Source organism: Antechinus flavipes, chromosome 2 (genome assembly GCF_016432865.1).
Source record: "Antechinus flavipes isolate AdamAnt ecotype Samford, QLD, Australia chromosome 2, AdamAnt_v2, whole genome shotgun sequence".
NCBI classification, from domain to species: domain Eukaryota; kingdom Metazoa; phylum Chordata; class Mammalia; order Dasyuromorphia; family Dasyuridae; genus Antechinus; species Antechinus flavipes.
The window spans coordinates 296,950,414-296,975,755 of record NC_067399.1 but is presented as its reverse complement, the minus strand read 5'-3'; the positions used below and the strand labels follow the sequence as shown (position 1 = coordinate 296,975,755).

The 25,342-nt window shown below is 32.2% G+C and overlaps 1 protein-coding gene across 1 annotated transcript in view; it reads right to left on the bottom strand.

Moving 5' to 3' along the window:
* The window catches only part of RPS6KA5 (ribosomal protein S6 kinase A5), a 204,657-nt gene that overhangs the window by 112,838 nt on the left and 66,477 nt on the right, over positions 1 to 25,342 (bottom strand). The window contains exons 2-3 of the mRNA XM_051977407.1: positions 18,344 to 18,415; positions 10,013 to 10,231 (exon numbers count right to left, since the gene is read on the bottom strand). Coding sequence (XP_051833367.1) covers positions 10,013 to 10,231; positions 18,344 to 18,415 — 291 coding nt within the window. The remainder of the gene's footprint in view (positions 1 to 10,012; positions 10,232 to 18,343; positions 18,416 to 25,342) is intronic.

Genomic DNA, 25,342 nt, shown 5'->3' with positions numbered 1-25,342 from the left:
TTCTGTATAATTGAAATAACAACCATAACTTATGTAAACAAATAACCATAAAAATAGGAAATGAAAAAGAGAAAATACATTCACACAAACTAGAATGTTAATTCACATATTTAAGCAATATAAATTAACTGCCATCACAAGACACCCCAAAAATATCAGTCATTCAACCTATATACCGAACAGAAAGGGAAGACTGCTGAAAGTAAACTCATTTGAAAAATCTTATGTAGAAGAGTGCTAGATGAAGATAAGCAGTACTGTCTTACAAAGCAAAAACACTGAAAAGTAAAACAAGTTTAAAAAAAGCTTTACAAACTTTCAAACTAAAAAAAAATCATCAAAAGTGAATTCAAGGATGAAAATGGAAAAACTACTACAAACAAAGGATAAATAGAAAGTTTTGCAAAAATCATAACAATACTCTTTTCTACATCAAAAGAAAGAATAACTACTTCATCAGAGTCTTGGATTGAAATATAGAAAAGGTATAAATAGTTCTTAAGAAGACAAAGATGAGAAAAATAAGCTACTTGGACCAAATTATATATAAAGATTTTGCTGGGGTGACAAAATTGTGGAGACATTGAAGAGGCATTCAATATGTGAAAGAAGATACAAAAGGCATGTATAAGAAATTCAGATATTATTAAGAAAAAGGGAGAAATTATCAATAACAATCTATATGTCTAATTTTATTTTTTCCCAAATTTATTTTATTTGAAGAAACAAAAAAAGCAAAAGGAAAAACTAAAAAACTATATATATATATACCTTTAAGACTCCTTTTCTAATTGGTTAACTTTTTTTTTTTTTTCATAATTTTCTTGTTTTTCTTGAATGGCTTTTCCTCAATGTCGTTCATATGATTTTTTAATTCTTTTTTGCCTTTTTAAATTAAATTCTGTCTGGGCAGGGAGCCATTTCATGTTACTCTTTGGGGTAAAAGCTTTTTTTGTTTGTTTGTTTTTTGTGTTTTTTTTAACTAAAGTGTCCTCTGAAAATGAATCAAAGTCCTCCCTGTTCCCACACTATGTTTCAATGGTGGGGTTATTTTTTCTTTGCCAATTCATTTTTTTAAAAAATAAGATGTATTCGTGTAAGCCCTTGTAATTGTGGGATGGGGGGGGCAGGGGGGAAGATGATGCTTTAAGCTTCCCTTCAGCTCACCAAGATCCCAAAAACAAAAGCTCCACCCTCCTGCAAGTGCCCATAGGCAGAAGTGGCTCTGCCTCACTGACTGCACTAAAGAAGTGCTGGCTCCTTCTCACCCAAGGTTATGTCTTACCAGCACAACTGGGCCTGGTGTTCCCAATCAGTCGAGGTTCACTATTCCCAGATTCAAACACCCACTTGATAAACAGTCCCTGAGGTGAAAATATTTATGGGTCTTTCCAAGGCTTCAACCACACTCAGCCCATGGGATCCCCACTGGAAGTTTCTGGAGTTAGCTTGGAAGTATTTGCACTTCAGACTGGTTAATCCTAGCCCAGGGTCTTTCTTCAGATCTTGTTGAATTGTATCAGGAGTTCCCCTGTTCTGCCTCAAGTCTTCTTGGTTTTTCACCAGTATATGTTCACTCTGATTCATCTATACACAAATCAAATGAACTGTATCAAGGAGATTATTAGAGAATAAAAATTTTCATGTTATACTTAACAAAAAAAACATATATTTACTATTTATTATTTTATGGCTCACTCATAATAAAAACATCAAGTGAGGCTTCAAATAGAAAGGTGTATATTCACCAAAGTTCATCATTATAAGGACAAAGTGAGCTGAAGGGAAGCTTAAATCTGGAGCAGATTTTGTCTTCAAATCAAAGAAAAGAATCTGTTCAAGTCTTCCATATGCTCCTATTTGAGAATGACATTATTTTGATCAAATCAAACTCCAGAACACTGCAAAGTTTTTGGGAAGAGATTTGTGAATTACTCTCAAAGGACTGATTTTCTTTGAATCCACACAGGAAATTCCAACTGCATGAAGAATATTTATTTGATTTCAATATGTCTTAGGATGAATAATTTATAGAGTTTGTCCATCAGTATGTGTATCTGGGACAGACTATCAAGAGAGACAAGTTGGACCCTAAGTTGAATAGAAGAGATAAGGAGGATTGCCTTAAGGAAATTAGAAAATTCTTATGATGATCCCTTAGCTTCCCATGAAAATAAAGGCCCAACTTTTGAGTAATTTTATTAGTGCTGCTATAGGGTCCAAACCATGGAATACAATTATCTCTAATGAACTAAAATTGAGAATCATACAAAGTGCAATGGAAAGCAGCATGGTAGATGCAAATATGATGCATTATAGAATTAGTGAGGAATTCTGAAGAACATGAGTAAAAGATGTAATCAAGAAATATTAAAGATAGAAAGAAGAGATGGGCTGGTCTTATAGCAAGAATGAGGAATCAAAGGTGGACAATCCATGTGCTCTGGTAGCACCTCTAAAATGTAAAAACAAAGTAAGGAAGGTCTCTAATATGGATAGATATGGACAAAAATCTCTCAAGATGGGCAGACATGGAAGAAATGAAATCTGCACACTTATAAGATTATAACTCCCTAATGGGTGAGATCACAAATCCTTTCAAGTAAAAATATCTACTCATTTTCAGTAAGATTATGTATATTTTTCTAAGAGCTAGTACAGTCTAATTTGATTAAGAATATTTCAAAGTCAGATGCTTGGGAATTTGTTGGTTATTCATTATATACATCTACATCCTCTATTGACACTGATAAAAATATCTCTGCAACTTAGTAGTTATACTGGAATATCATTAATAAATTGGAAGAAAATAAGTCCATCATTATTTCAGAGCTATCTTAAATTGCTCACACTTTTTACACTATTTCTATGGTCTTCTTCACTGTTTATTCTGTTCAATAATGGAGAAGTTGGAATACAGTGGAGATATTGACTATAGTAAGCTCTTAGATATCACAGAAAATTAGAGGAATTATTTTTTCTGGGTTATTTTCCTGGAGTCAGGAGAATGGGAGTTCAAATCCAGCTTCAGAGACTTGAACTGACAAGTCACTTAACCTTGATTGGCTCACAAAACCCAAAACAAACCAAAACAAACCAAAACAAAGAGCAGATAAATATGAATGGAAAAGTCCTTGGTGATATCTGTTTTGTTTTGTTTTTTTAATTGTTCAATTGGTTCAATTCAAGCATATATTTAAACTTCTAGGTGTCAAGAACTATGCTGGTGAGAATGATTCAAAGGTAAAAAGTAGCCCCTTTTTCTTCAAAATTTAGAAAACTAAATAGGGAGAATTAAGACCTGTATATAAGGTAGGCATTAAACAGAGTAGAATATAAGTATAAGGTAAAGGCAAAAGAGAGGACAAAGTACTTGAAGAAATTTGAGGAGAAAGAGATCATTTTCCACAAGAGACAGGAATATAGGTGACATGAGAATCAAGGAAGTTTATCTGGAGATAGTAGCACTAAAATGGAAATTGAAGGAAAAGAAGAATTTCAACAGAAATAGGGAAGAATTGTATTCCAGGCATGGTAGACTATAGGCAAAATTATACAGAGGTAGGAGAGAGCAGAATGGAATCAGGGATCAGATAAGAATTCAGCTTGGCTAAAGAATAGTAATGATTGAAGTAGTGAAGGGAATAAAATGAACTACATAGGAGGGTACTAGATTGTAAAACAGATAGAGTAATAATTAAGCCCTGGACTAATATGAGCCTAGAGATGCAGGGAAGATAACAGGCTATGTAAATTGGATTAAACCATTCTTCGTTGGAGCCAACCAAAACTTGGGACTAGGCTCTTGAGTAGGAACTGAATATCCTGAAGGTTTCTGAGTATGGAACCAATATGATCAAATCTATATATTTATATAGCATTTTCCCTCCCAGCTACTAGAGCAAGGCCTGGCTCATCTATGGAACTGAATAAATATTTTTTGTTTGACTAACTGGTTTTCATGGATGTTTAAATACATAGCAATTCTATGAACTAAATAATATTTTTTTGTTGTTCAGTCATTTTTCAATCATGTCTGATTCTTCATGAGTCTATTTGGGTTTTTCTTGGCAGAGATAATGATTTGCAATTTCCTTCTTTAGCTCATTTTAGAGATGAGGAAACTGAGGCAAACAAGATTAAGTGACTTGCCCAAGTTACATAATTAGTAAGCCCAAATTTGAACTTAGAAAGATAAATTTTTCTGACTCAGAAAATGTTCAACCTTTGACTCACTTATGGCTATAATATAACTAAGGATACGTTAATGTTCTTTCATTCTCCCTTATCGTTTTTTTCTTTTTCTTTTCTTTTCTTTTTTTTTTTGCAGAGGGAGCAGAGAGATAATCAAACTTCCCAAGGATTTGGCCTTTGTTTTGGTCTGTTCTATAGTTATGATTTCATTGATATAGAGACTTCCTGGTGGGGAAACTTTGTCTACCAATTCAGATCAGCAACTGTTACATGTATTTCCCTGAAGTCACACAGCCACTGTGTATCAGAAATGGGACTTGAGCTCAGGTATTCCTAATTCAAAGACTGGATCACTGCCTCTTTTGACCTTTTTACTGCAACTTATCAATTTCTCATTTTTCAGAATTTCCCTTCCTCTCCTTCCTTCCCTCCCTACTTCTTCTCAAATTTCTAATTGTTAAAGATTTCCCTATTTTTCATTGCATTTTGACCAAAACAGAGGCATCATGATTTAGCAGGAAAAAATATTGGAATCGGAGTTAGCAATCTGGCTTTAAACTTGCTACAAAAACAACTTTGAATGCGCTTCATTTCACCTCTTTTGGTATCAATTTATAATATGTACAATGATTAGTTTGAATCACAATTCAATATCTAGGGTCCTTTCCAGCTCTAACATTCTATGAAGGCCCTATTTGGAAGAAGAAAAGGAATTAAGATAGGCATAAAAAGAACAAATTATAAATTTCCTTTATTCCTGCAGAAATGTCTCTTATCTTTAACACCCACCCATCTCTGCTTATTTCTACCTACACACTCCTCCCTCTCATCCACCTAAATCTTTCTGTTATTCCCTCGTGTTCTTCTACTGAAACCTTTTTTTAATGATGCTTTTTAATACCATGCCTTAAGCTGATCTTTCTAATAGTCACCTTGTAAAAAACGCATCTGAGTTACAGAAAAGATAGTTTTAAAGCATTATCTGTATACTTTAAAAATTAAGCTTCTTTAAGCACTGGTCTTGCCTTTGTTTTGAGAAACTGCCTCCTAGAAAATATTATGAATTTTTATAACACTGCAATGATCTCAGCAAGTATCTTCAATATTATAATGATTTAGCTTAAATTACAAATGAAGTTTTAATGTCTTAAAACTTAGTTGCTTTTTAACTCTCATGAAAAAGATGACTCATGACTGAACTTTCTAAAAGGCTGGGGTGGCATTCATTACTGAGTCTATTCATTGGCAATACCTTTATAAGTGACTTTGTGATTTGTTTCTTTAGCATGATGAATTCCACTGATTAATCTGACAATTTATATAGTCTTATTTCTCCTGCTATTTTAAATAGAGACAATCACCACTAACAAAGAACAAATATTATTTTTAAAATTTCCTAACCCAAGTTATTTCCATGTGGAATTCTCTCTCACATGACAGTTGAAGTGAACAATAACTCCATTTAAACTAGATCAGAGCATTGGCATGTCATTTTTATTGTAGCAATCATAAGTTGTACAAAAGTATATAAAAGATCTATCTATATGCTATGAAATCTTGGATTTGAAAGGAATATGTGAAAAATAAGGAAAATTGATAGTTCTACTATATTGTCGCAACAATTTAAATGAAATCAAAGTTTCATTTACAGATAAACAAATCCTACTAGTGTATTCTAAGAACCAGGCAAAAAGCTAGTGATTTTTCTCTCTAGTATCATCACATTATTAAACAAATCATAGGTAAGACAATAGAAACTATTATCATTAATTTTATCTTGAAGAAAATAATTTACAATTAGGAATATTTCCTTCTTATAGAAAGTTTGGAAAAGTCTAAAATTAATCACTCAAACAAAAGAATCATTTGGAGCTGAATAGCTTAGAAATACTAGTAATGTAAATTATGGCTGGAAACATAAGCACATATAATTAAAGTCAGTTTTTTCAGTGATTTTTTTTTTTTAAAGAATCAAGTAGCTAGTATGTAGGACCACTAAGATAATGTAGATTTTAGAGTTTTGATACAAATGAATTTAGCCACAAAAATAACTTGTATAATAATCCTGCTTTCCCAGTTTCTGGAAAATGTTCCTCATTCTTAAATTTCCAAATCTGATTTCAACATAAGAAAAATAAATAGTAACCATGCATATATATCCATTCAAAAACACATACAAATTAAAAAAGAAGGCAAAGCAGAATATTGACAAAATATGCTCTTTCCAACTATTTTGACATAGGGAATTGTGTGTGTGTGTGTGTGTGTGTGTGTGTGTGTGTGTGTGTGTGTATTTGAAACCAATTTTGGAGAATTAAAGGGCCAGGAAAACTTAAAAATCTAAGAAAAAAAAATTATTACAAGTGATAAAACTCAGTTTTATCATTAAACAGTTGCTTTTTACTTTTCTGTTTTAAACTAGTTTGGCAGACAGGTAGCTCACTGAGTAGGACAATAGACCAGGAACCAGGAAGACTTGAGTTCAAAATCAGCCTCAAACTAGCTAGTTATGTGACCTTGGCAAGTCACTTAAACAACGTCTCCCTAATTTTTTTCATCCATCTCTAAAAGTTCTTTTTGACTCAGATCTGGTGTTGAGCCATTGAGCCATCCAGCTGCTAAACTAGGTTAAAAGGAAAAAGTAAAAAGCAACTGAATTTAGGGAGAATTTTATGTGTGTAGGGTGTGTGTGTGTGTGTGTGTGTGTGTGTGTGTGTGTGTTTCTAGACAGATATACATATATATCTCAATCTGGATTCTGAATCCATTCCTTCCCTACTAGGAGGTTTGTAACATGCTTCATCATTGATCCTCAGGAATAATAAATGGTTATCAAATTTATTGGAGTTCTCATAGCTTTCTATATTATCTGGTTGTTTTTTGTTTTACAATTTTGTTGATTTTGTAGCATATGGTATAGTATAAATTATTTTCCTTCTGCTCAATTTGCTATGCATTAGCTTGTAAAAGTCCATGTCTTTTAGAAATTACTTATGTACTCACTTTTTATAGCACATTTTATTCTTTTAAATTCATAAAAAACAATTTATTTAGCCATTCCCCCATTATTGAGCAGATGTATTGCTATTTCTTTATGCCACTTTCTTCTTCTCCTCCTCTTCTTCCTCCTCCTTCTTTCTTTCTTTCTTCCTTTTTTTTTTTTGGCTGAGGCAATTGGAGTTAAGTAACTTGTCCAGGATCACATAGCTAGGAAGTATTAAGTCCGGATTTGAACTCAGGTCCTCTTGACTTCAGGGTTAGTGCTCTATCCACTGCGTCACCTAGCTTCCCCCTTCATGGCACTTCTTTAGGAAAAATCATTGCCAACAATATGATGCAGCCTATTTACAACCACCATGTGTTCTTTCAATGTCCTTTGGATCATTTGCATTTCTGAATTTTCAGAAACTGTATCATGTGATTTATATCCAAGTGAAGTGGTGTTTAAAAACTGATTTTGCAGAACTGAATAGGATCATGGAAATTGAAATTTGATGTAACTTTGCTGGTATTATTCAATTCTGGTCTCAGTTCATTATCCTGTCAAAGATATATGTACTAATGGATTAGATCAATAAGATTATCATCCAGTTGAATATGATTACTTTTAAAATATTAATTCTTTATCTATTTGGCTTTTCCTGGGTGAATTTTGAATGACCATGCATCTTCCGAAGATGTCTGTATAGTGTACCAAAGTTAAGTGTAAGGAAAATAATATCATCTATAAACAGGAGTATCTGCATAATCTCATGTGTAAAGGAATTCCATTTAAATTTTGGGGCAGGACATCCTCAATGCCATTGGTGGTCAGTGTTGGAAAATAAATCTTTCTGTTTTATACTTTGCAGCTATTGCCTCTCAGAAGATTAGTGAAAAAAGTTCCCAATGTGGTTGCACCTATCATGCACACTTTATGATTTTAATATGTATCTTTGGGCTTATTTACAGGGAAACTAAGACTTGATTTTTACCCATCAAACTGAATAACATTAGGAAGATACCTGGACTAAGAATGATGAAAATTAAATTCTAGTCCTCACTTTGACATGAAGTAATTCTGGGACATTAAACAAATCACTTTACTTTTCAAAGCCTTAATTCTCTTACCTATAAAGATTTCTACTAACTCTAAAATATAAGAGCAAAGGATAAAGAGAGAAGAAAAGGGTTAACAGAGAGAGTGGGGGAGGATACCCATGGTATAAAGTTTTTCAGTGAAAGGAGTTAAGTATTCTCTAGAAGTAGAGGTGAAAGTTTATATTCACTTGGCTGCCAGTGGATGCTATGACTTTACCCCTTATTAATAGTTGTATGCTAAATACATACTTTGACATGTCTCATGCTAAAAGTAAATAATGAAAGTACTTTCTAGGCTATCAGTTGTAATAAGAAACTATAACTCAGAGAACAGTGGCTTGATATCCTTAACTATCTATTTTATAATTTTTATCCGAGATAATAAATTCTTTTCATTTCCTTGTTCTAGTGACTCTCATTGATGATGGGAATTCAAGGCCACATTTAGAAGTAAAATCTATAAGACCTATTGAAAAAAGCAGTATTTATTTATGTCTTTTGCTGTATTCTCCAGTTATTAAGTAGGATGTATATATGCACTGGAGGAATAAAAGCTTAAAGCCTGCTTTGCTACTCTATAAGTTCTAAAGCAAGCCTGACCATATTTATAGATAAAGTTATATTTTTAACAATTCATAATAATTACAACAATAGTTCATATTTACTTAAGACTTTATAGTTTTATAAACTATATATGTATAAAATATATATCTCATCTGGAATTATAAAAACTTGTGAGGTAATTAAGGATAAATAATATTTGCCCCATTTCATAAATATTTAGCTTGCCCAAGATCACCCAGAAATAGTGAGTTAAAAATATTGGTTTATTGCTGTCTAGGTAGGGGAGGAGGTAGGGGGAAGGTAGGAAAAAATTGAGAACATAAGATTTTGTAAAGGTAAATGTTGAAAATTATCCATGTATACCTTTGGAAAATACAAAATTTTAATTAAAAAAAATAGTGATTTAAGTGACCAAAGTGGGTCTTAAACCTTTCGTGTGACTCTAAATTAATGGTGATCTATATGCTTTCTCCAGATAAAATCAGATGGCTAGCAAATCATCTAAATAGTCACTTTTCAGATCAGAACTTGTGTTCTGATTTCATAGTGATGAAATTCCTTTTACCTATGCAGGTAATTTATAATTTTACAGAGTTGTCTAGATCACCTTGAGGTTAAATGATTTGTACAAGTCATAGGTAAGTATGTGTCAGAAAAATTTCTGGCTTTGAGATCAATTCTCTATCCACTATATCCATGTTGCTTTTTTAAAAAAAATCAATAATCTTATTCTTCCCAAATTTTAACTTCTTCTACCTATCAATAAATCACTACAATTATCCTTTTGTTTTCAGCTTACAATTTCACATATTCAAAGTCCTAAAGAATTATTGTGCTCTATGTTTAATCTATATCAGATTGCTTGCTGTCTTGGGAAGGTGGGAGAGGAATGAGAGAGAGAAAAATTTGGAATACAAGGTTTTACAAAGGTGAATGCTGAACATTACCTTTGCATATATTTGGAAAAATTAAATACTATTTAAAAAAGAGTTACAGTGCTCAAGACAGACTCGCCAAGAAGACAGCAATGATAAAGGGTCAACAAAATTTCTTCTAATTCAAACTTATAAAGTTACTTTACACTTCACTAAATGATACCAAAAATTTACAAAGTGTTTTCTGAAAAGGAAAAAAGTATTGTTTCCATAGGAAGGTTGAAACTGCTAATACTCACCTAGAATGAGATGCAGCTTTGTCTCTGTCTGGAAAGCATAATGCAATGTAACCAAAAAGGGTGATAGCCTAATGTGCTCCAGCACCTGCCGTTCTGTCTTTGTGTGCTCTGCTGTCTTGGCTTTCTGAACAATTGTGGCTTTCTTCAGAACTTTCATAGCATACAGCTTTCCAGCATCATGACCACTTATTTTACGAACCAGGAATACTTTTCCATAGGCTGAAATCAAGGAGAGGTAAAATGGAAATAAAAATTCAACATAAAATATAAGTCAATTTCTGGGAAAATACAATCATTATCATATATGTATTCTTTATAGATGTGTCAAAAATTAATTTCAATACTTTTTGGAATAAAATTATTTAATAACTTCCTTCAACCAGACAATAGATTTGTTTCTAACTAGAATTTTCAGTGTTAACACATTTAGCTACAGTTGACAGGAAGCATTAATGCTGGCACTCTTCTTTATTATTCTCACCAATTTTAGCTAATTTCCTTAGCTTTTAAGGAAAACAGCCACAGTTGTTATGATGAACTAACCACAACCATTCCTGAAACTTGGACACTTTAGATTCACATAAAATCTCAAGGCATCTATATATTATCACCAGTAAAGAACAGATAGATGAAATATATGACCTTCTGAAGAAGTTTATATATACTGGAGACATTACCAAATATTACTGATCTTGATTTAACATTATGAGGAATAGCCTGTAAATGAGTAAGTCACTCAATTCAGGATCATATATACATAAATAACCTTTATCCTCTTTTAATGAGGACAATGAGCTCTCTTTAAAAAGAGAGTAGAAGAGGTAAAGGACTAGGAAATATATATTTATATATATTTCATTCTGTTATCTTTCTTCCCTTTTTATCATTAGTATTGGTATAATATTTATGGAATTTCTGCATTCAAATAATTACTAAATGATTTTTCACAAAATTAAGAATATTACAAGAAATATCAATAACATATAGGGAATATTCTGGGAAATTGGGAAAAAAATTAACGAGAGGTTGGCATTTTACTTGGCTAAAATATTATTACTGACTTTGTACATAAGACAAGTATAAGTTGAAATATTTGAAAATTAAAAGTGAATTAGAAAAATGAAAACCATAAAAACCAATATCTTGACCCCAGTTGATAAAAAAAAAATGTATTTATAAACATTATCCAAAAGTATCATAATGAAGTTAAGAATATATTACAATGTAATAGAATACATGTTCAATACCCAGTAGGGTGATTTCGAATTGTAATAACAAATATGACACATAGAGAGTATAATACTAATATTAAATTTTTTAGGATAAATTAAATTATTCATCACATAGATTCTCAGATACTATTGCATAAACCCTATAGATATCATGACCCAATGCTGGCATGGCAGCTATTTCTTTAAAATTTATCTGAGATCTAATGAGCATATATACAAAAAGTATAAAGTGATAAAAAGTAAGACCAATAGAACCAGAATTGTATATCTAGTGACCGAAACCAATAAAGAAAACACAGCTAAAGATAGTAGAACTTCAGTCTTATATTGGGTAAGAGAGTACATTCTTTTTTTTTTTTTTTAAAATAACTTTTTATTGATAGAACCCATGCCAGGGTAATTTTTTACAGCATTATCCCTTGCATTCACTTCTGTTCCGATTTTTCCCCTCCTTCCCTCCACCCCCTTCCCCAGATGGCAAGCAGTCCTTTACATGTTGAATAGGTTACAGTATATCCTAGATACAATATATGTGTGCAGAACCGAACAGTTTTCTTGTTGCACAGGGAGAATTGGATTCAGAAGGTATAAATAACCTGGGAAGAAAAACAAAAATGCAAGCAGTTTTTTTCATTTCCCAGTGTTCTTTCTGAGAGTACATTCTTTTTTGCTTACTGTTAATGAGTTTCCTATTAAATACCAATATCATAAAAATTTTTATTGTTTACCTGTTTATTTGTCCTTATTGGTGAAAATCAAATTTATGACAATTTTTTTTAAATTTAAAAAAAATGTGTGTCACTGGCTGACTCTGTGAGAGAAAGTATGATATAGTATGGTATATGACTAAAAGAATAGGAAGGGGTATGAAAAGCATCAAAAGTAATGACAATGCGTTTCATATTTGATCCTAGGGTAAAGGAAAGCAGTGGGATGATTCATTATTGAAGGAGTGATGTAGTCATACCTGTATTTAGGAAAATCAATTTAACAACAAAAAGGATGAACTGGAATGGGAAGAGAGTTAAAGCAGGGAGATCAATTAGAAGGACTAGGACTATTGTGGTCCACATGTGAGATAATGAGGTGGCAGTGCCAGAAGGAAGGAGGTATGTATGAGAGATGTTATGAAGGTATTAGATATGAAAAGATGAGAGCAACTGATAAGCTGAGGATGAAGGAGAAGTATCAATTGTAGAAATCTTTCTCAAGTAGTTTAGCAACAAAAGAGAGGAGAGACAAATAACGGTAGCTAATGAGGAAGACAGGTCAATTGAGAGGTTTTTGAGTATGGGGGAGCTATGGGCATATTAGACACTAGGGAAGTGGTCAACAGACAGGAAGGCATTGAAGATTAATGAAAGATTAGAAATGACAGAAAGGACATGAAATGCCACAGGGATCACTTACACATGCAGAGACAGGAGTTTGACTTGGGAAAGAGAAGGAATACTTCCACCTCATCTAAGATAAGGGTGAAAGGAGATAGGTCTTCATCTTAAGGAAGACATCTCAGAGCAGTATGAATTTGAAGAGAAAGAAAAAAAAACTGGAAGAAGAATAAGTAGTTTAGAAGAGAAAGCAGTAAACCTTATGTTCTCCCTAGTTGGATTCTCTCTTTGACTTCACCATCATCTTATTCCCCTCCCCCTCTAATTCCTTCTCCTTTGGAAAAGGTCATCACCAGGAAACTCAGTATCATGGAAATTGATCAGCTTTGGCCTTCCTATCTCATCAGTTTACTCTGCTGTCTCTACCCCTTCAACTGACAGGCTGGGAGGCAGAGCAAAAAATTCCTCCCAGGTGTCAGCCAGGCAGACAACTTCTTTTCCCATGAACTAAATAAACTCTTTAGATTTAACTGCACTACCATCACCCTGATACAGTGTACCTGCCTTTTTCCCCCTCCCCTTTTACAATTTCCTTTTGTGTGTTATCTTTCCTCATTAGATTATAAGCTCCTTAAGGGCTAGAACTAAATGTTTCTTATTTTATGAGTGCTTTGCACAGTGCTTAACACACACTAGGTATTTTAATAAATGTTTATTGGAATTTCTGAAATATGAATGGGAACCCACAAAAGAATCCCTGAAAACTAGTGTAAATTAAATAAAAGCCTATGATTCCAAGAGAGAAAAAGAAATACCAATATAGAATCAAGACTAAAAAAAAAAGAATTCTAACATATACAACATAAAAAAAAAGTTGACCTAAAGTTTTAGAAGATATAATTTAAGAATTATTGAACTTCTTGAAAAACATGCACTATAGTTTCAAAAACCAAATAAAACTGACTAGATTTTTTTAGAAACAGAAAGTAATGATAACAGAAGCAGCCATGCTAAAAACAGGAATGTTCTATTATGGAAGGGAAGAAGGAGAGGAAGAACTTACTATTTTTCATAATTAATGTTTGTGAGACTACAAAATATAGAGGATGTGTGTGCGTGTGGGGAGGGGGGCATCAAAAGTGGGTACCAGATGAATTTAATTCTTATCTGAAATGGGCAAAGGAGTGAACATACATAGTAACAGATGTTGTAGATATACATTAAACTCAATAAGGAAACAAAAAATGAAAAGAGGGAAGTATTGGAGAGGAAAGAGTTGCAAATAACATAAAGTTCATAATCTTGAAGGGAAGACTAAAAACAAAGGAAAGAAAGGAAGAAAAGAGAAAAAGAAAGGGAAGGAAAGCAAAGCAAAGAAAAAAATCTACGTATAGCCATTAAATGTGAATTAAATCCAGATATATGTGATATAATACTTTCAATTGTTTTTAATTATTATTTTTATAGTTAGTTTCATTATCCTATATCCTCATAAATATTATGAACTACCATTTTACCAATTTTATTCAGTTCAATGTTAATTGCCTATTATATGGAAGGGAAATAAACGGAAAAAAATCTATTTCCTTAGTAGTTTTCATTCTATTTGGTGAGAAGGAGGAATAAGCCTTTATTAAGTGCCTACTCTATGCTGGGCTATGCTAAGTTAAGTGTTTTACAAATATGATCTTATTTGATCAGAAAAAAGAACAAACATAAAAATAATAAATTAAAGATAATTTATGAGAAAGCACTGACAAGTGGGTTTTAAATGCCAGAAATTTAAATTTTATTCTATAATCAACATAAAAGTCCCTTAAGAGCTTGAGCAGGGAAGTGACATTGTGAGAATTCAAAGCCTCGGGTTTGCAATCTCAATCTTCTGCTTGACTCTTTACTGTTTTTTATTTAGCATATCCAATGGGTGGCCAGATCTTGAAGACTCAACATCTATAAAATCTCTCACATACAATTATTTCTCTAGGCACATCAGCACCACAATTGAGGCCTTATTACCTCTCATTCATACTTCTGAAGTTGGGCCCTGATTAGTCTTTTTCCCCTCTAGTTTATTTTTCACACAACTGCTAATATGACATTCTTAAAACATTACATAAATCATACTCAATTGGCTCCAGTGATTCCTAATTGCCTTTAGGATCAAAAATAAATACATTTGAAGTTTTTCAAAATATGGCTCCAATTTTCCAGCTATCTTATATATCCCTTCTAACTTTGGTCCAGGAAACTTGGTCTTTCACTTACCTTTCCCTTTTTCCTTATCTTTTTAAATTACTAGTTTCTTCCAAAGCTCAGCTTTGAATACCACTTTCTATAAAGAGAGGTTCCCTCTCTTCTAGATGTTAGTGGCTTCCCCTAATATTCCTTTGTTTTTATTTTGTATGTATTCTGTACCTACTTAAATACATAAATGTTGTTTACCCCAATAGAATATATATAGTCCTTGCACATATGAGTTATTTCACTTTTGACTATACCTGGATTATCTAGTATAACACCAGGGAACATAGTAGACACAAAAAATTTTTGTTGATTACTGGTCAGACACAGTGAATAGTCTCAAGTTTCTTTCTTTCTTTCTTTCTTTTTTTCTTTCTTTCTTTCTTTCTTTTTTTTGTCCCGAGGCAATTGGGATTAAGTAACTTGCCCAGGATCATGCAGCTAGGAAGTGTTAAATATTTGAGGCAAGATTTGAACTCAGGTCCTCCTGACTTCAGGGATGGTACTCTATCCACTACGCCACCTAACAGCCCCTAAGGTCTTGAGTTTCTTAGTGAACAAGGAGGCAAAGTTTTTTGCTGAGAAGGAAAGGAAAATGGAGTGATTTAAGTGAACTGAGAAGAGAAAATTTGGAATAGGTGCTGCAGGAAGTATGATAAGAGCACAGGATCATACATTTAGATCTGGAAGGTATATCAGATATCATTTGGTTCGAATTTTTCATTTAATAAATGAGAAAACTTAGATGCAGGAGATTAAGTCACTTGTCCAAGGTCATAGAGGTATTAAGTATATAAAATTTTAATGACAGCAAACATGTTTCTAGCACTTGCAAAATTGTTTTAAAACAACAGAATCAAAGATCTCATAAACTCTGCAACTTACAGGTTGCAAATGCCCAAACTTTAAAATGTTTTATTTGATTAATTCTTAATTAAAATTATAAATTTAAATAAAAATTTGGTTTAATTAATTATTCAAAACAAATATAAAACAACATTTCTACAATCCAAGCTTGAATAGTCTGCGTTAGAAATCCTTCAGAATGTCTGACATTTTGGCAGAACTACTGGTAGAAAAATACTAAGAACAAGACCAGAATCAAGAACCAAGTGCATGTTAAGACAAGTTCAGAGTCTAATCATAAGATAGAAAGCAAAAAATTAAAATACCAAAAAGGATTAAACAACAACAGCAAAAGAAGCAGTCAAGCTTTGTGTACCATACCCTGTGTTGTTATTTATTTTTTTTTTTAGTAGCACTGGACAGTGATCAGATCACACAATAAAAATAAGATGTTTTGGTAGGTGGGGGGCAAGTTATCTACAGGAAATAATTGAATAAGTTATGGTAGATAAATGTAATGGAATATTTTGTTCTGTAAGAAAAGATGAGTAGACTGATTTCAGAAAACCCTGGAAAGACTAATGCTAAGCGAAGTGAATGGATTCAGGAGAACACAGCAACAATAAAATTAACTATGATGGACTTGGCTCTTTTCAACAATAAGGTGATTCAAAGCAATTCCAATAGACTTGTAATGGAAAGAGCCATCTGCATCTAGAGAGAAAACTGTGTAGACTAAATGTAGATCAAAGCATAGTACTTCCACCTCTTTTGGTGATATTATTTCTTTGCTTGTTTTTTTTTTCTCCTCATGGTTTTTTCCCCTTTTTGATCTGATTTTTCTTGTGCAACATGACAAATATGGAAAAATGTTTAGAAGAATTGCACATGTTTAATTTATAGTGGATTGCTTGCTATAGAGGAGAGGGGAGAGGAAAAGAGAAGGAAAAAACAGGAACACAAAGTTTTGCAAAGATGAATTATTGAAAATTATCTTTGTATGTATTAGGAAAAAAAATTTTAAACTATTTATATGTATAAAAACAAAACACCTCTAAAAATAACTTCAATGCTTTAAAAAGTGCTATTAAAAATCTATCAATTAAGATTAAAATTTAATTTCCTTCATGACCCTTGAGAGTCCTCTCAAGGAGAAAGAAAAGTATCATATATATAATATGCATATGCACATAAAATGCTATGTTAAAAATAAATACATGCCAGCTTCAATGTATGAGTCAATAAAAATCAAAGAATTGGGATACAAGAGAAAAATAATATAAAAAATGGGGAAAGTGGTAGGAGAGCAAGCACCAGATGAACTTCACTTATCTGAAATAAATAAGAAAGCACTGAACACATGCACAATATGCACCAACTATTTGATTTAGAAATATATTTACCACAGCAATGAAATAAGGAGGAATGGATATAGAGGTTGAGGGAGGTTAATAGGGAGGAAACACTCATAAAATAAATATCTTGATCCTAAAGTAGGGGAAAAGAAAAGTAAATAAAACTGAAGGGAGTGTCGATCAATTGGGGAACACATGAATAAGTTATGAGATGTGAATCAAATAGAATATTAAGTCACATGAATGACAAAAAATATTACAGAGGAAGAATCCTAGGTAGTATGAATTAATGTAAAGTTAAGAGACCAGAATCAGGAAGATAATTTATATAAGGATAAAAAAGTTATAAAGAAAAACAACTTTGAAAGAGTCTTAACTCTCACCAATGCAGTGACCATATCTCTAGAAAACCTATAATGAAGCACATAACCTACCTAGTACAGAGATTAGGAAGGCAAGATCTAGAAAGAATCATATATTTTTGTATATGGCTACTTACTGTACGAATTTGCTTTGCTTGACTATGTGTTATTTGTTATAAGGGTTTCCTTTCTTTCTCTCTCTTTAATAGAGAGGAAAAGTTAGCAATACTGATAAAAACAACAAAAGAAGGGCACTGACATACTAAAAATTCACAGAAGAGAAAATAAAGATTAGAAACAACGATAAGTAAGACATTTTTTAAAGTAATATATGGAAATTATTATATGCCTTAAAAATAAGCAATATGAAATGGAAATTTACCATTTTATTTCTGTGTTATGCTGTGTATAAGTGCTCTTTTTTTGGATATTAAAGATAAAAACATTTTTTAACCTTATAGTTTTGTGTACATGCTTTAAATATTCCTTGTTATCCCTGAAGTTCCTATACTTAAAGAATTTAGATTTAAAAAACTATACACATTGAGATCCAGGAAAACTGTCCTACAACAATACTCCATATCTCATGTCTCCAACTATGCCTTTGCACTGGTCATCTGCCATGACACCTTCGTTAATGAATATTTCTCTCCCTTCAAGACTCAGGGTTAAGCACAATCTACCCTCATCCCCAACAATTCTCAGTACCCTCTTTACAGATTATTTTGTATTTATTTGCATTTATTTATATTTATTCTGCATATAGTTTTATATGTATTTCTTGCTCCTCTGTTTCCGTGTAAGCTTCTTTTTTTTATATTGATATTCCCAGTGACTAGCAAAGTCTCTGGCATATAGTAGAAACTTCATAAATATCTGTTCACTGATAACTTTGTTATAAGTCTAATGAATGAAAAATAACTATGAATAAATATTATTCTGAAAATGCAACCTAAAATCTTACCTCCTGTTCCTAGAACCTTCAGAAGTTCAAAATTTTCAATTCCCACTTTCTCGGCATGTCCTGTTAAATTAGCTAAAAACAACAACAAAAAAAAAGTTAAAAATATCAATTTAGCAAATTGAATATCTATACTATCATATATTAAAAGTCTGTTAACATAAATACACAAAAATATTTGAAAATAAAATAAATTGACTTTTATCTGGTATCTTTTAAATATTTTTAAAATGTCATTTTAACAGAGGGGCTAGTACAAAAATAAGCAAGATAATGTACCATCATCCTATATTCCTACGACTAGCAGCAGTTTTACTACTAATATGCTGTGCAACTTAATTGGTATCACTTAAGTTAACTTATGGCACATCACTCATGGGTTTTTTTTCTTTATTTGGAAAATGATGCCAGAATTAGATTATGTAATCTGTAGAGGGCTGGAACTATTGAATCAATGCACTGAGGTCAGGACTACTGAGCGCTTGAGGCTAACTACTGATTGGACAATACTCATTGGGCATATGCTTGGAAAATGGTCCTTTCCACTTTTTGTACTGGCTCAATGATTGGTGTATAGAGGATTGTAGGAGGGATTAGAGGGTGAAGTAAAGCTAGTCAGGGACACATGCTTGGTGGTAGATGAGGGAGAAGGCACTTGCAGAGATTCTCTTCCATTCCCTTCACTTTTACCCCTGGGGACCAAGAATAAAGATAGACTTTTATTTATCCTGCTCTGGCTGATTCTGGGTATCCTGGGTGCTAGCACGGTTGTTACAGTAATCTCTAAGATGCTTTTCATTTTTAAAATCCTATGAAAATAGGTACTAAAGAATATTTTAAAAAATAAACTATATGCACTCACAAAAATTATTCTTTTGCATAAATCCTTTTAAAATATTCCTTGCTATTACAGACTGCTCAAAAGTTTCCTATGATTATTAATATTTTAATAAAATTTGAGCCTAAGATATGTTAAAATGTTCTCAAAATTATGTATTTCAAGATAAACTAGTTCTTAAGTTCTGTATAGTTCAACTAATATATGCTTGTGAAACAATAAATAAGTAATATTTATAGAGAATGCATTATGTGAAGAGCACTTAGTTCCTGGTCTAGGGATTTATAGGATCATAGATTTAAAACTGAAAAAAGACCTCAGAGGTTACTGGACATCAAGATAACTCTAAAATGAGGGCTAGAGTAATCATAATTCTGTTTTAAAAAACACCACTACTCTTTATCTTTCCAAGTCTAACGCATTTTTTAAACTACCAGTTAGCTCACACAAATTAATGAGCAGTGTATTTTTTGTACCGGAAGCTCCATTCTAAAATAACTCTAAAGCATTTTTTAAACTACCAGGTAGCTCACACAAATTAATGAGCAGTATATTTTTTGTATCTAAAGTTCCATTCTAAAATAATGACATCCATTTCTAACTAAATTTGTTCAGTCATTTTAGGGACTTTTTGACTCTCTGTGAATTCATTTAGGATTTTTTCTTTTTTTTTTCTCAATAATGTTTTATTTTTCCAAATACACGTAAAAATAGTTTTCAACATTTATTTATGTAAGACTTTGTGTTCCAAACTCTTCTTCCTCCTTTCCTTACTTCCCCTCTCCTCAAAACATCAAGCAATCTGATAAATGTGTGCAATGATTTTAAACAATCAAGAAAAATCAGACTAAAAGGAAAAAAACCATGAGAAAGAAAAAGCAAACAAACAAAAAGGTGAAAATAGTATGTTTCCATTCACATTCAGTAACCATAGTTCTCTCTCTGAATGTGGACAACATTTTCCATCCCAGATATATTAGAATTGTTTTGGATCACTGCATTGCTGGGAAGAGGTGGTCATTATACAAGTTTGCTGTTACTGTGTACAACATTCTTCTGGTTCTGCTCACTTCATCCCAGCTTCAGTTCATGTAAGTCTTTTCAGGTTTTTCTGAAATCAACATGCTCATCATTTTTTATAGAATGATAATATTCCAGTACATTCATATACCATAACTTATTCAGCCATTCTCCAATTGATGGGCATTCACTCGATTTCCAGTTTCTTGCCACTGCAAAAAAGGGCTGCTACAAACATATGTGCATGTGGGTCCTTTTTCTTCTTTTAAGATCTCTTTGGGATACAAGCCCAGTAGAAACACTGTTCAATCAAAGGGTATGGACAGCTTGAGAGCCCTTTGGGCATAGTTCCAAGTTGCTCTCCAGAATGGTTGGATCAGTTCACAATTCCACCAACAATGTATTAGTGCCCCAGTTTTTCCACATCCCCTCCAACATTGATCATTTATCTGTTTCTATCATCTTAGCCAATCTGAGAGGTGTAAAGTACCTCAAAAGTTGTTTTAATTTACACTTCTCTAATCATTTGAGGTTTTCTTTGGTAAAGATACTGAGTGATTTGTCATTTTATTCTCTGGTTCAATTTACACATGTGGAAATTGAGGCCAACAGGGTTAAATGACTTGCCTAGAGTCATATAGTTAGTAAGTGTCTGAGGCCAGATTCGAACTCAGAAAGATGGGTCTTCCTTCCTGCAGGCCTCATACTCTATCCAGTGTACCACCGCACAGTGCTTTACTAAATAATCTATATTATTTATTATGTCTAAAAATATAAATTAAAACATATTTAGGGACATCTGTTTACACATTACAAAGATTAATATTCACTTTTTCCCTCCAATACCAATATTTTAGTCATGGAATGGGAACTAACTGGTACAAATTTCTAAAATTATTTCTGTATCCTAAAATTACCCATAATCTCCTCAATCCCTGGACCTGAGTTATCTTGGAGAATGGAAGTAAACTTTCCATTATAATGTAAACAACTAATACTTTTTTATTAATTATAACAGTGTCCATTATAATGTAAACAACTAATACTTTTTTATTAATAATAACAATGTCCATAAAGTGGTTTTTAACCATAAAGTTCAGTGAAAACATGGACTACTTTTTAGTATATAATGGGTTATTCACATATCTTATAATTACTTACTATCACAATGAAGTTATATTCTTCTGTATGATTTTTAAATAATATGTAGTCCAAAGCCCACAGGTCACCTAAAAAGGTTTTCCTGGTGGCCTCTGGGTTGGCCTCTCATCCTATTTATGGTACAGTTATATACCTTTGTCTATAACATGAATTAATAACTTCCTCTCTGTTTCTTTGGTTCAGACCTATGATTTCATTGGTGTAGGGAATTTGGAGAAGAAACTGCCATAATTAAGGCTGACTGGCAACAGTTCTACAACTTAAGCATTGTTTAGGGGCACTGAGAAGTTAAGGGGCTTGTCCAGCATCACGAAATCAGTACATCAGAAATAGCACATGAATCATTGGTCTACAGTAAAAATGGATGCCACACTAAAAAGTTAACCAAAATAACCATTACATATAGCAATTTAACTGATGGGGGCGGGGAGGGGGGAGAGGTATAAATAGATGTAATTTTAATTTACATGGTGCTGGATTTCTAGGTAAGATAGCAATTAAAAATCTCAGGTCTCCTGAAGGTAGAGTCATGAAATGAATAGTGCCAAACAAAACTGATTTCATCTTTAGAAAATGAATCAAAGAGGAAGACAGAGGGATTAAAAGAAGGGGGGGGGGAGCTTAAGAACCAAGATTGAAGGCTGAACTAGTGAAAAAAGCAAGAGCTAAGGAATGGAAGAAAGCCTTTTCAATTATAAGAAAAAATTCTGCAAGCTACCAGACAAAAATTATTCAGGATTACCCAGGATTTGACAGCTTCTATAATAAAGGATCTGAGGGCCTAGAACACCATATTCCAGAAGGAAAATTGGACCAAGACTTTTCAGATGTCCTATATAATGGGTCTCTGTTGCTCTTAAGGGAATAAAAAGCAACATTCATATTTTTCATCTGTCCAGGTCACCTTCACACACAAAAAATGCCAACTGTACTAGGGTATAAAAATAAATTCAAACAAATGAAGAAAATTAGAAATGTTAAAAATATTCTTTGTCAATCCCACCACAATAAATATTATACTCAATATAGAGTATTTGTAGAAAGAATTAAAATTTAAACAGAGATTAAATAATTTCATCTTAAAAATGAGAGGGTTAAATTACACACACATAACTATATACATACATATAACTATACACACACACACATATACACATATATCTGCAGTCTTAAATTATTGAAATGCTTTAGGTATGTCTATGATAATATACAATGGTAACTAGAAAACTCTAGCCAGCCAACAACAAAATATTAAACTGAGGTAATAAATTACTTCAGAAAAAGAGTAGGACATAAATATATATTCACAAAACATCTGCATATAGATATTACTACTCATACCTATGAAGAACATATGGAAATAACAATGGCAAATATACTGGATATATTGATATCAACAAAGACAAGTACACCTCAGTTTCTGATTTTTTTGCCACCACATACCAAAAAAAAAGCTATTATAAATATTTTTGTACACATGGGTCCTTTATTTTTTAACTTCTTTGGGGGGTATAAACCGAGTGGCAGCATTACTATAAAGCCAATGACTGCCTCATTTAAATGCAATTCACATGCAAATCATCACCCTGTGATATCATTGGTTCTCTTTGAAAATAAAGACTGAACAACAACCAATCTGATGGGTGTGAGATGGTACCTCAGAATCATTTTAACTTAAACTTATTTAATTTGGATGATTTAGAGCATTTTTTTCAAAAGCTATTTACAGTGTTGGTTTTTTTTTCTCTGAAAATTGTCTATTTATATACTTGGACCATTTATTAATTGGAGAATGATTCTAATTCTTAAATATTTGACTATGTTCATTGTAAATCTTAGAAATGAGACTTTTATCAGAGAAACTTGCTGCAAAAATTTGCTCCCAATTTCCTATCTCTCTTTTCATTTTAATTGCATTGGTTTTCTTTGAGTAAAAAGTTTAATTTTATATAATCAAATCGCCCATTTTATCTCTCTTTTTTGGTCGTCAGTTAATAAACATTTGCATTATTTGGTCATGAATTCTTCCCCATCCACAAATCTGACAGGTGATTTCTCCCATGATCCCCTATTTTAGTAATGATATCACTTTTTTCTGGGTCTAAATTACATATCAATTGGAGTTTATCATGATGTTGTCCTATATTTAATTTCTGCCAGACTATTTTCCAATTTTCCCTTCAGTTTTTATTGAAAAGTGAGTTATTGTTACAGTAACTTGCATATTTGAGTTTATCAAACACTAGGTTAACTATGCTCATTCACTTCTCTATACTATGTACCTAATCCATTTCAATGATCAACTTCTCTATTTCTTGCCCAGTAAAAACTGTTTTTGACAAGTATGACTTTGTATTAGAGTATGAGATTGGAGCATGAGATATCAATAGGTTCTTTTCCTTCCCATTTATTTTTAAAATTTGATTTTCATGACATTTTTGATCTTTTGTTTCTCTATATGAATTTGCTTATTATTTTTAATAGCTTTATAAAGTAGTCTTTTTGGTAATTGGATTGGTCTGGCACCGAATAAGTAAATTAAATTAGATAGTATAGTCATTTTTACTATATTTTCTTGTTCTACTCATGAGCAATTAATATTTCTCCAGATACTAAGATATGTCTTTGTGTAAAAACTATTTTGTAATTATAATATCCCTTGCTTTCCTAATTTGCTTATAATATCACTTTTTATGTCTAAATCATGAACCCATTTTGACTTTATTTAGCATATTGAAGAACAAAAGAACTGGAGTTGTGGCTGAAAATATCACACCCAGCAAATTTAAGCATAATCCTGAATGAGAAAAAATGGAAATTTAATGAATTGCCAAACTTTCAGGATTTTGTTGCAAAAAGACCTGAACTTAACAGGTCATTTAACATACAAGATCAAAGAGAAAGGTAAGGTACACATCAAAGACAAATTACAAAGGACCCAATAAGAACAAACTGTTTATTTTTTTATGTAGAAATGTAAACTGTATATCTAAGACTATCATTAGTAATTGGAAAGTTCAAAAGAAAGACTGTGGTAGAGCTGAGTATTATATGATTCTAAAAAGCAAAATCATATAGAAAAAGGTAAGAAAAATAATCACATTATACAAATGAGGTATAAATGGAAGAATCGACACAGGAATTAGATGGGGGAGAAGGGCTGGTAGTTCTGAAACTTTACTCTTAGTGGGAAGGGGTTAAAGAGGGTTATATATATATATATATATGAAATAAAAGGGCACAAAAGTATTCTAATTCAAAAAAATAAGAGGATAAGTAGCTAGAGAAAAGGGAAAGGATAATGGAGGGATTTTTAGAAGGAAACCCTATTCACAACAGATATGGGTTAAAAAGAGAACAACATACACATTCAGAAGAGAATTGAAGTCTTCTAAATTTATGAAAAAAATAAGAGGGTGAAAGAAAAGGATAAGAGGTTGTGTACAGAAGGTTGTATAGATTAATGGGGATGGGATAAAGAGGAAATAACATATATGCCTGAAAGGCTATAAAAATCTTTTAAATTCAGATAGAAACAAGAGGGCAAGGGGAAAGAGTAGGGGAAAAAGAAAAGGAGGGATCCTTGGAAGGGAAGCAGGTTAGAAGGGCAAGATAGAAAAAGCAGAGGATTCAGGTGGCACAGGAAATAAAAGATATACACTAGAGAATCCTAAAAAAAACTACTCAAAATAATTAACAACTTTAGCAAAGTTATAGGATATAAAATAAACCTACATAAATCATCAGCATTCCTATATATTACTAAAAAGTCCAGCAGCAAGGGATGGAAAGAAAAATTCCATTTTAAATAACTAAAGCCAATATAAAATATTTGGGTATCTACCTGCCAAGACAAACTCAGAAACTGTGTGAACACAATTATAAAATAACTTTTCACACAAATCACATCAGATCTAAACAGTTGGAAAAACATCAGTTGCTAAAAGGTAGACCAAGCTAATATAATAAAATTACAATTCTAT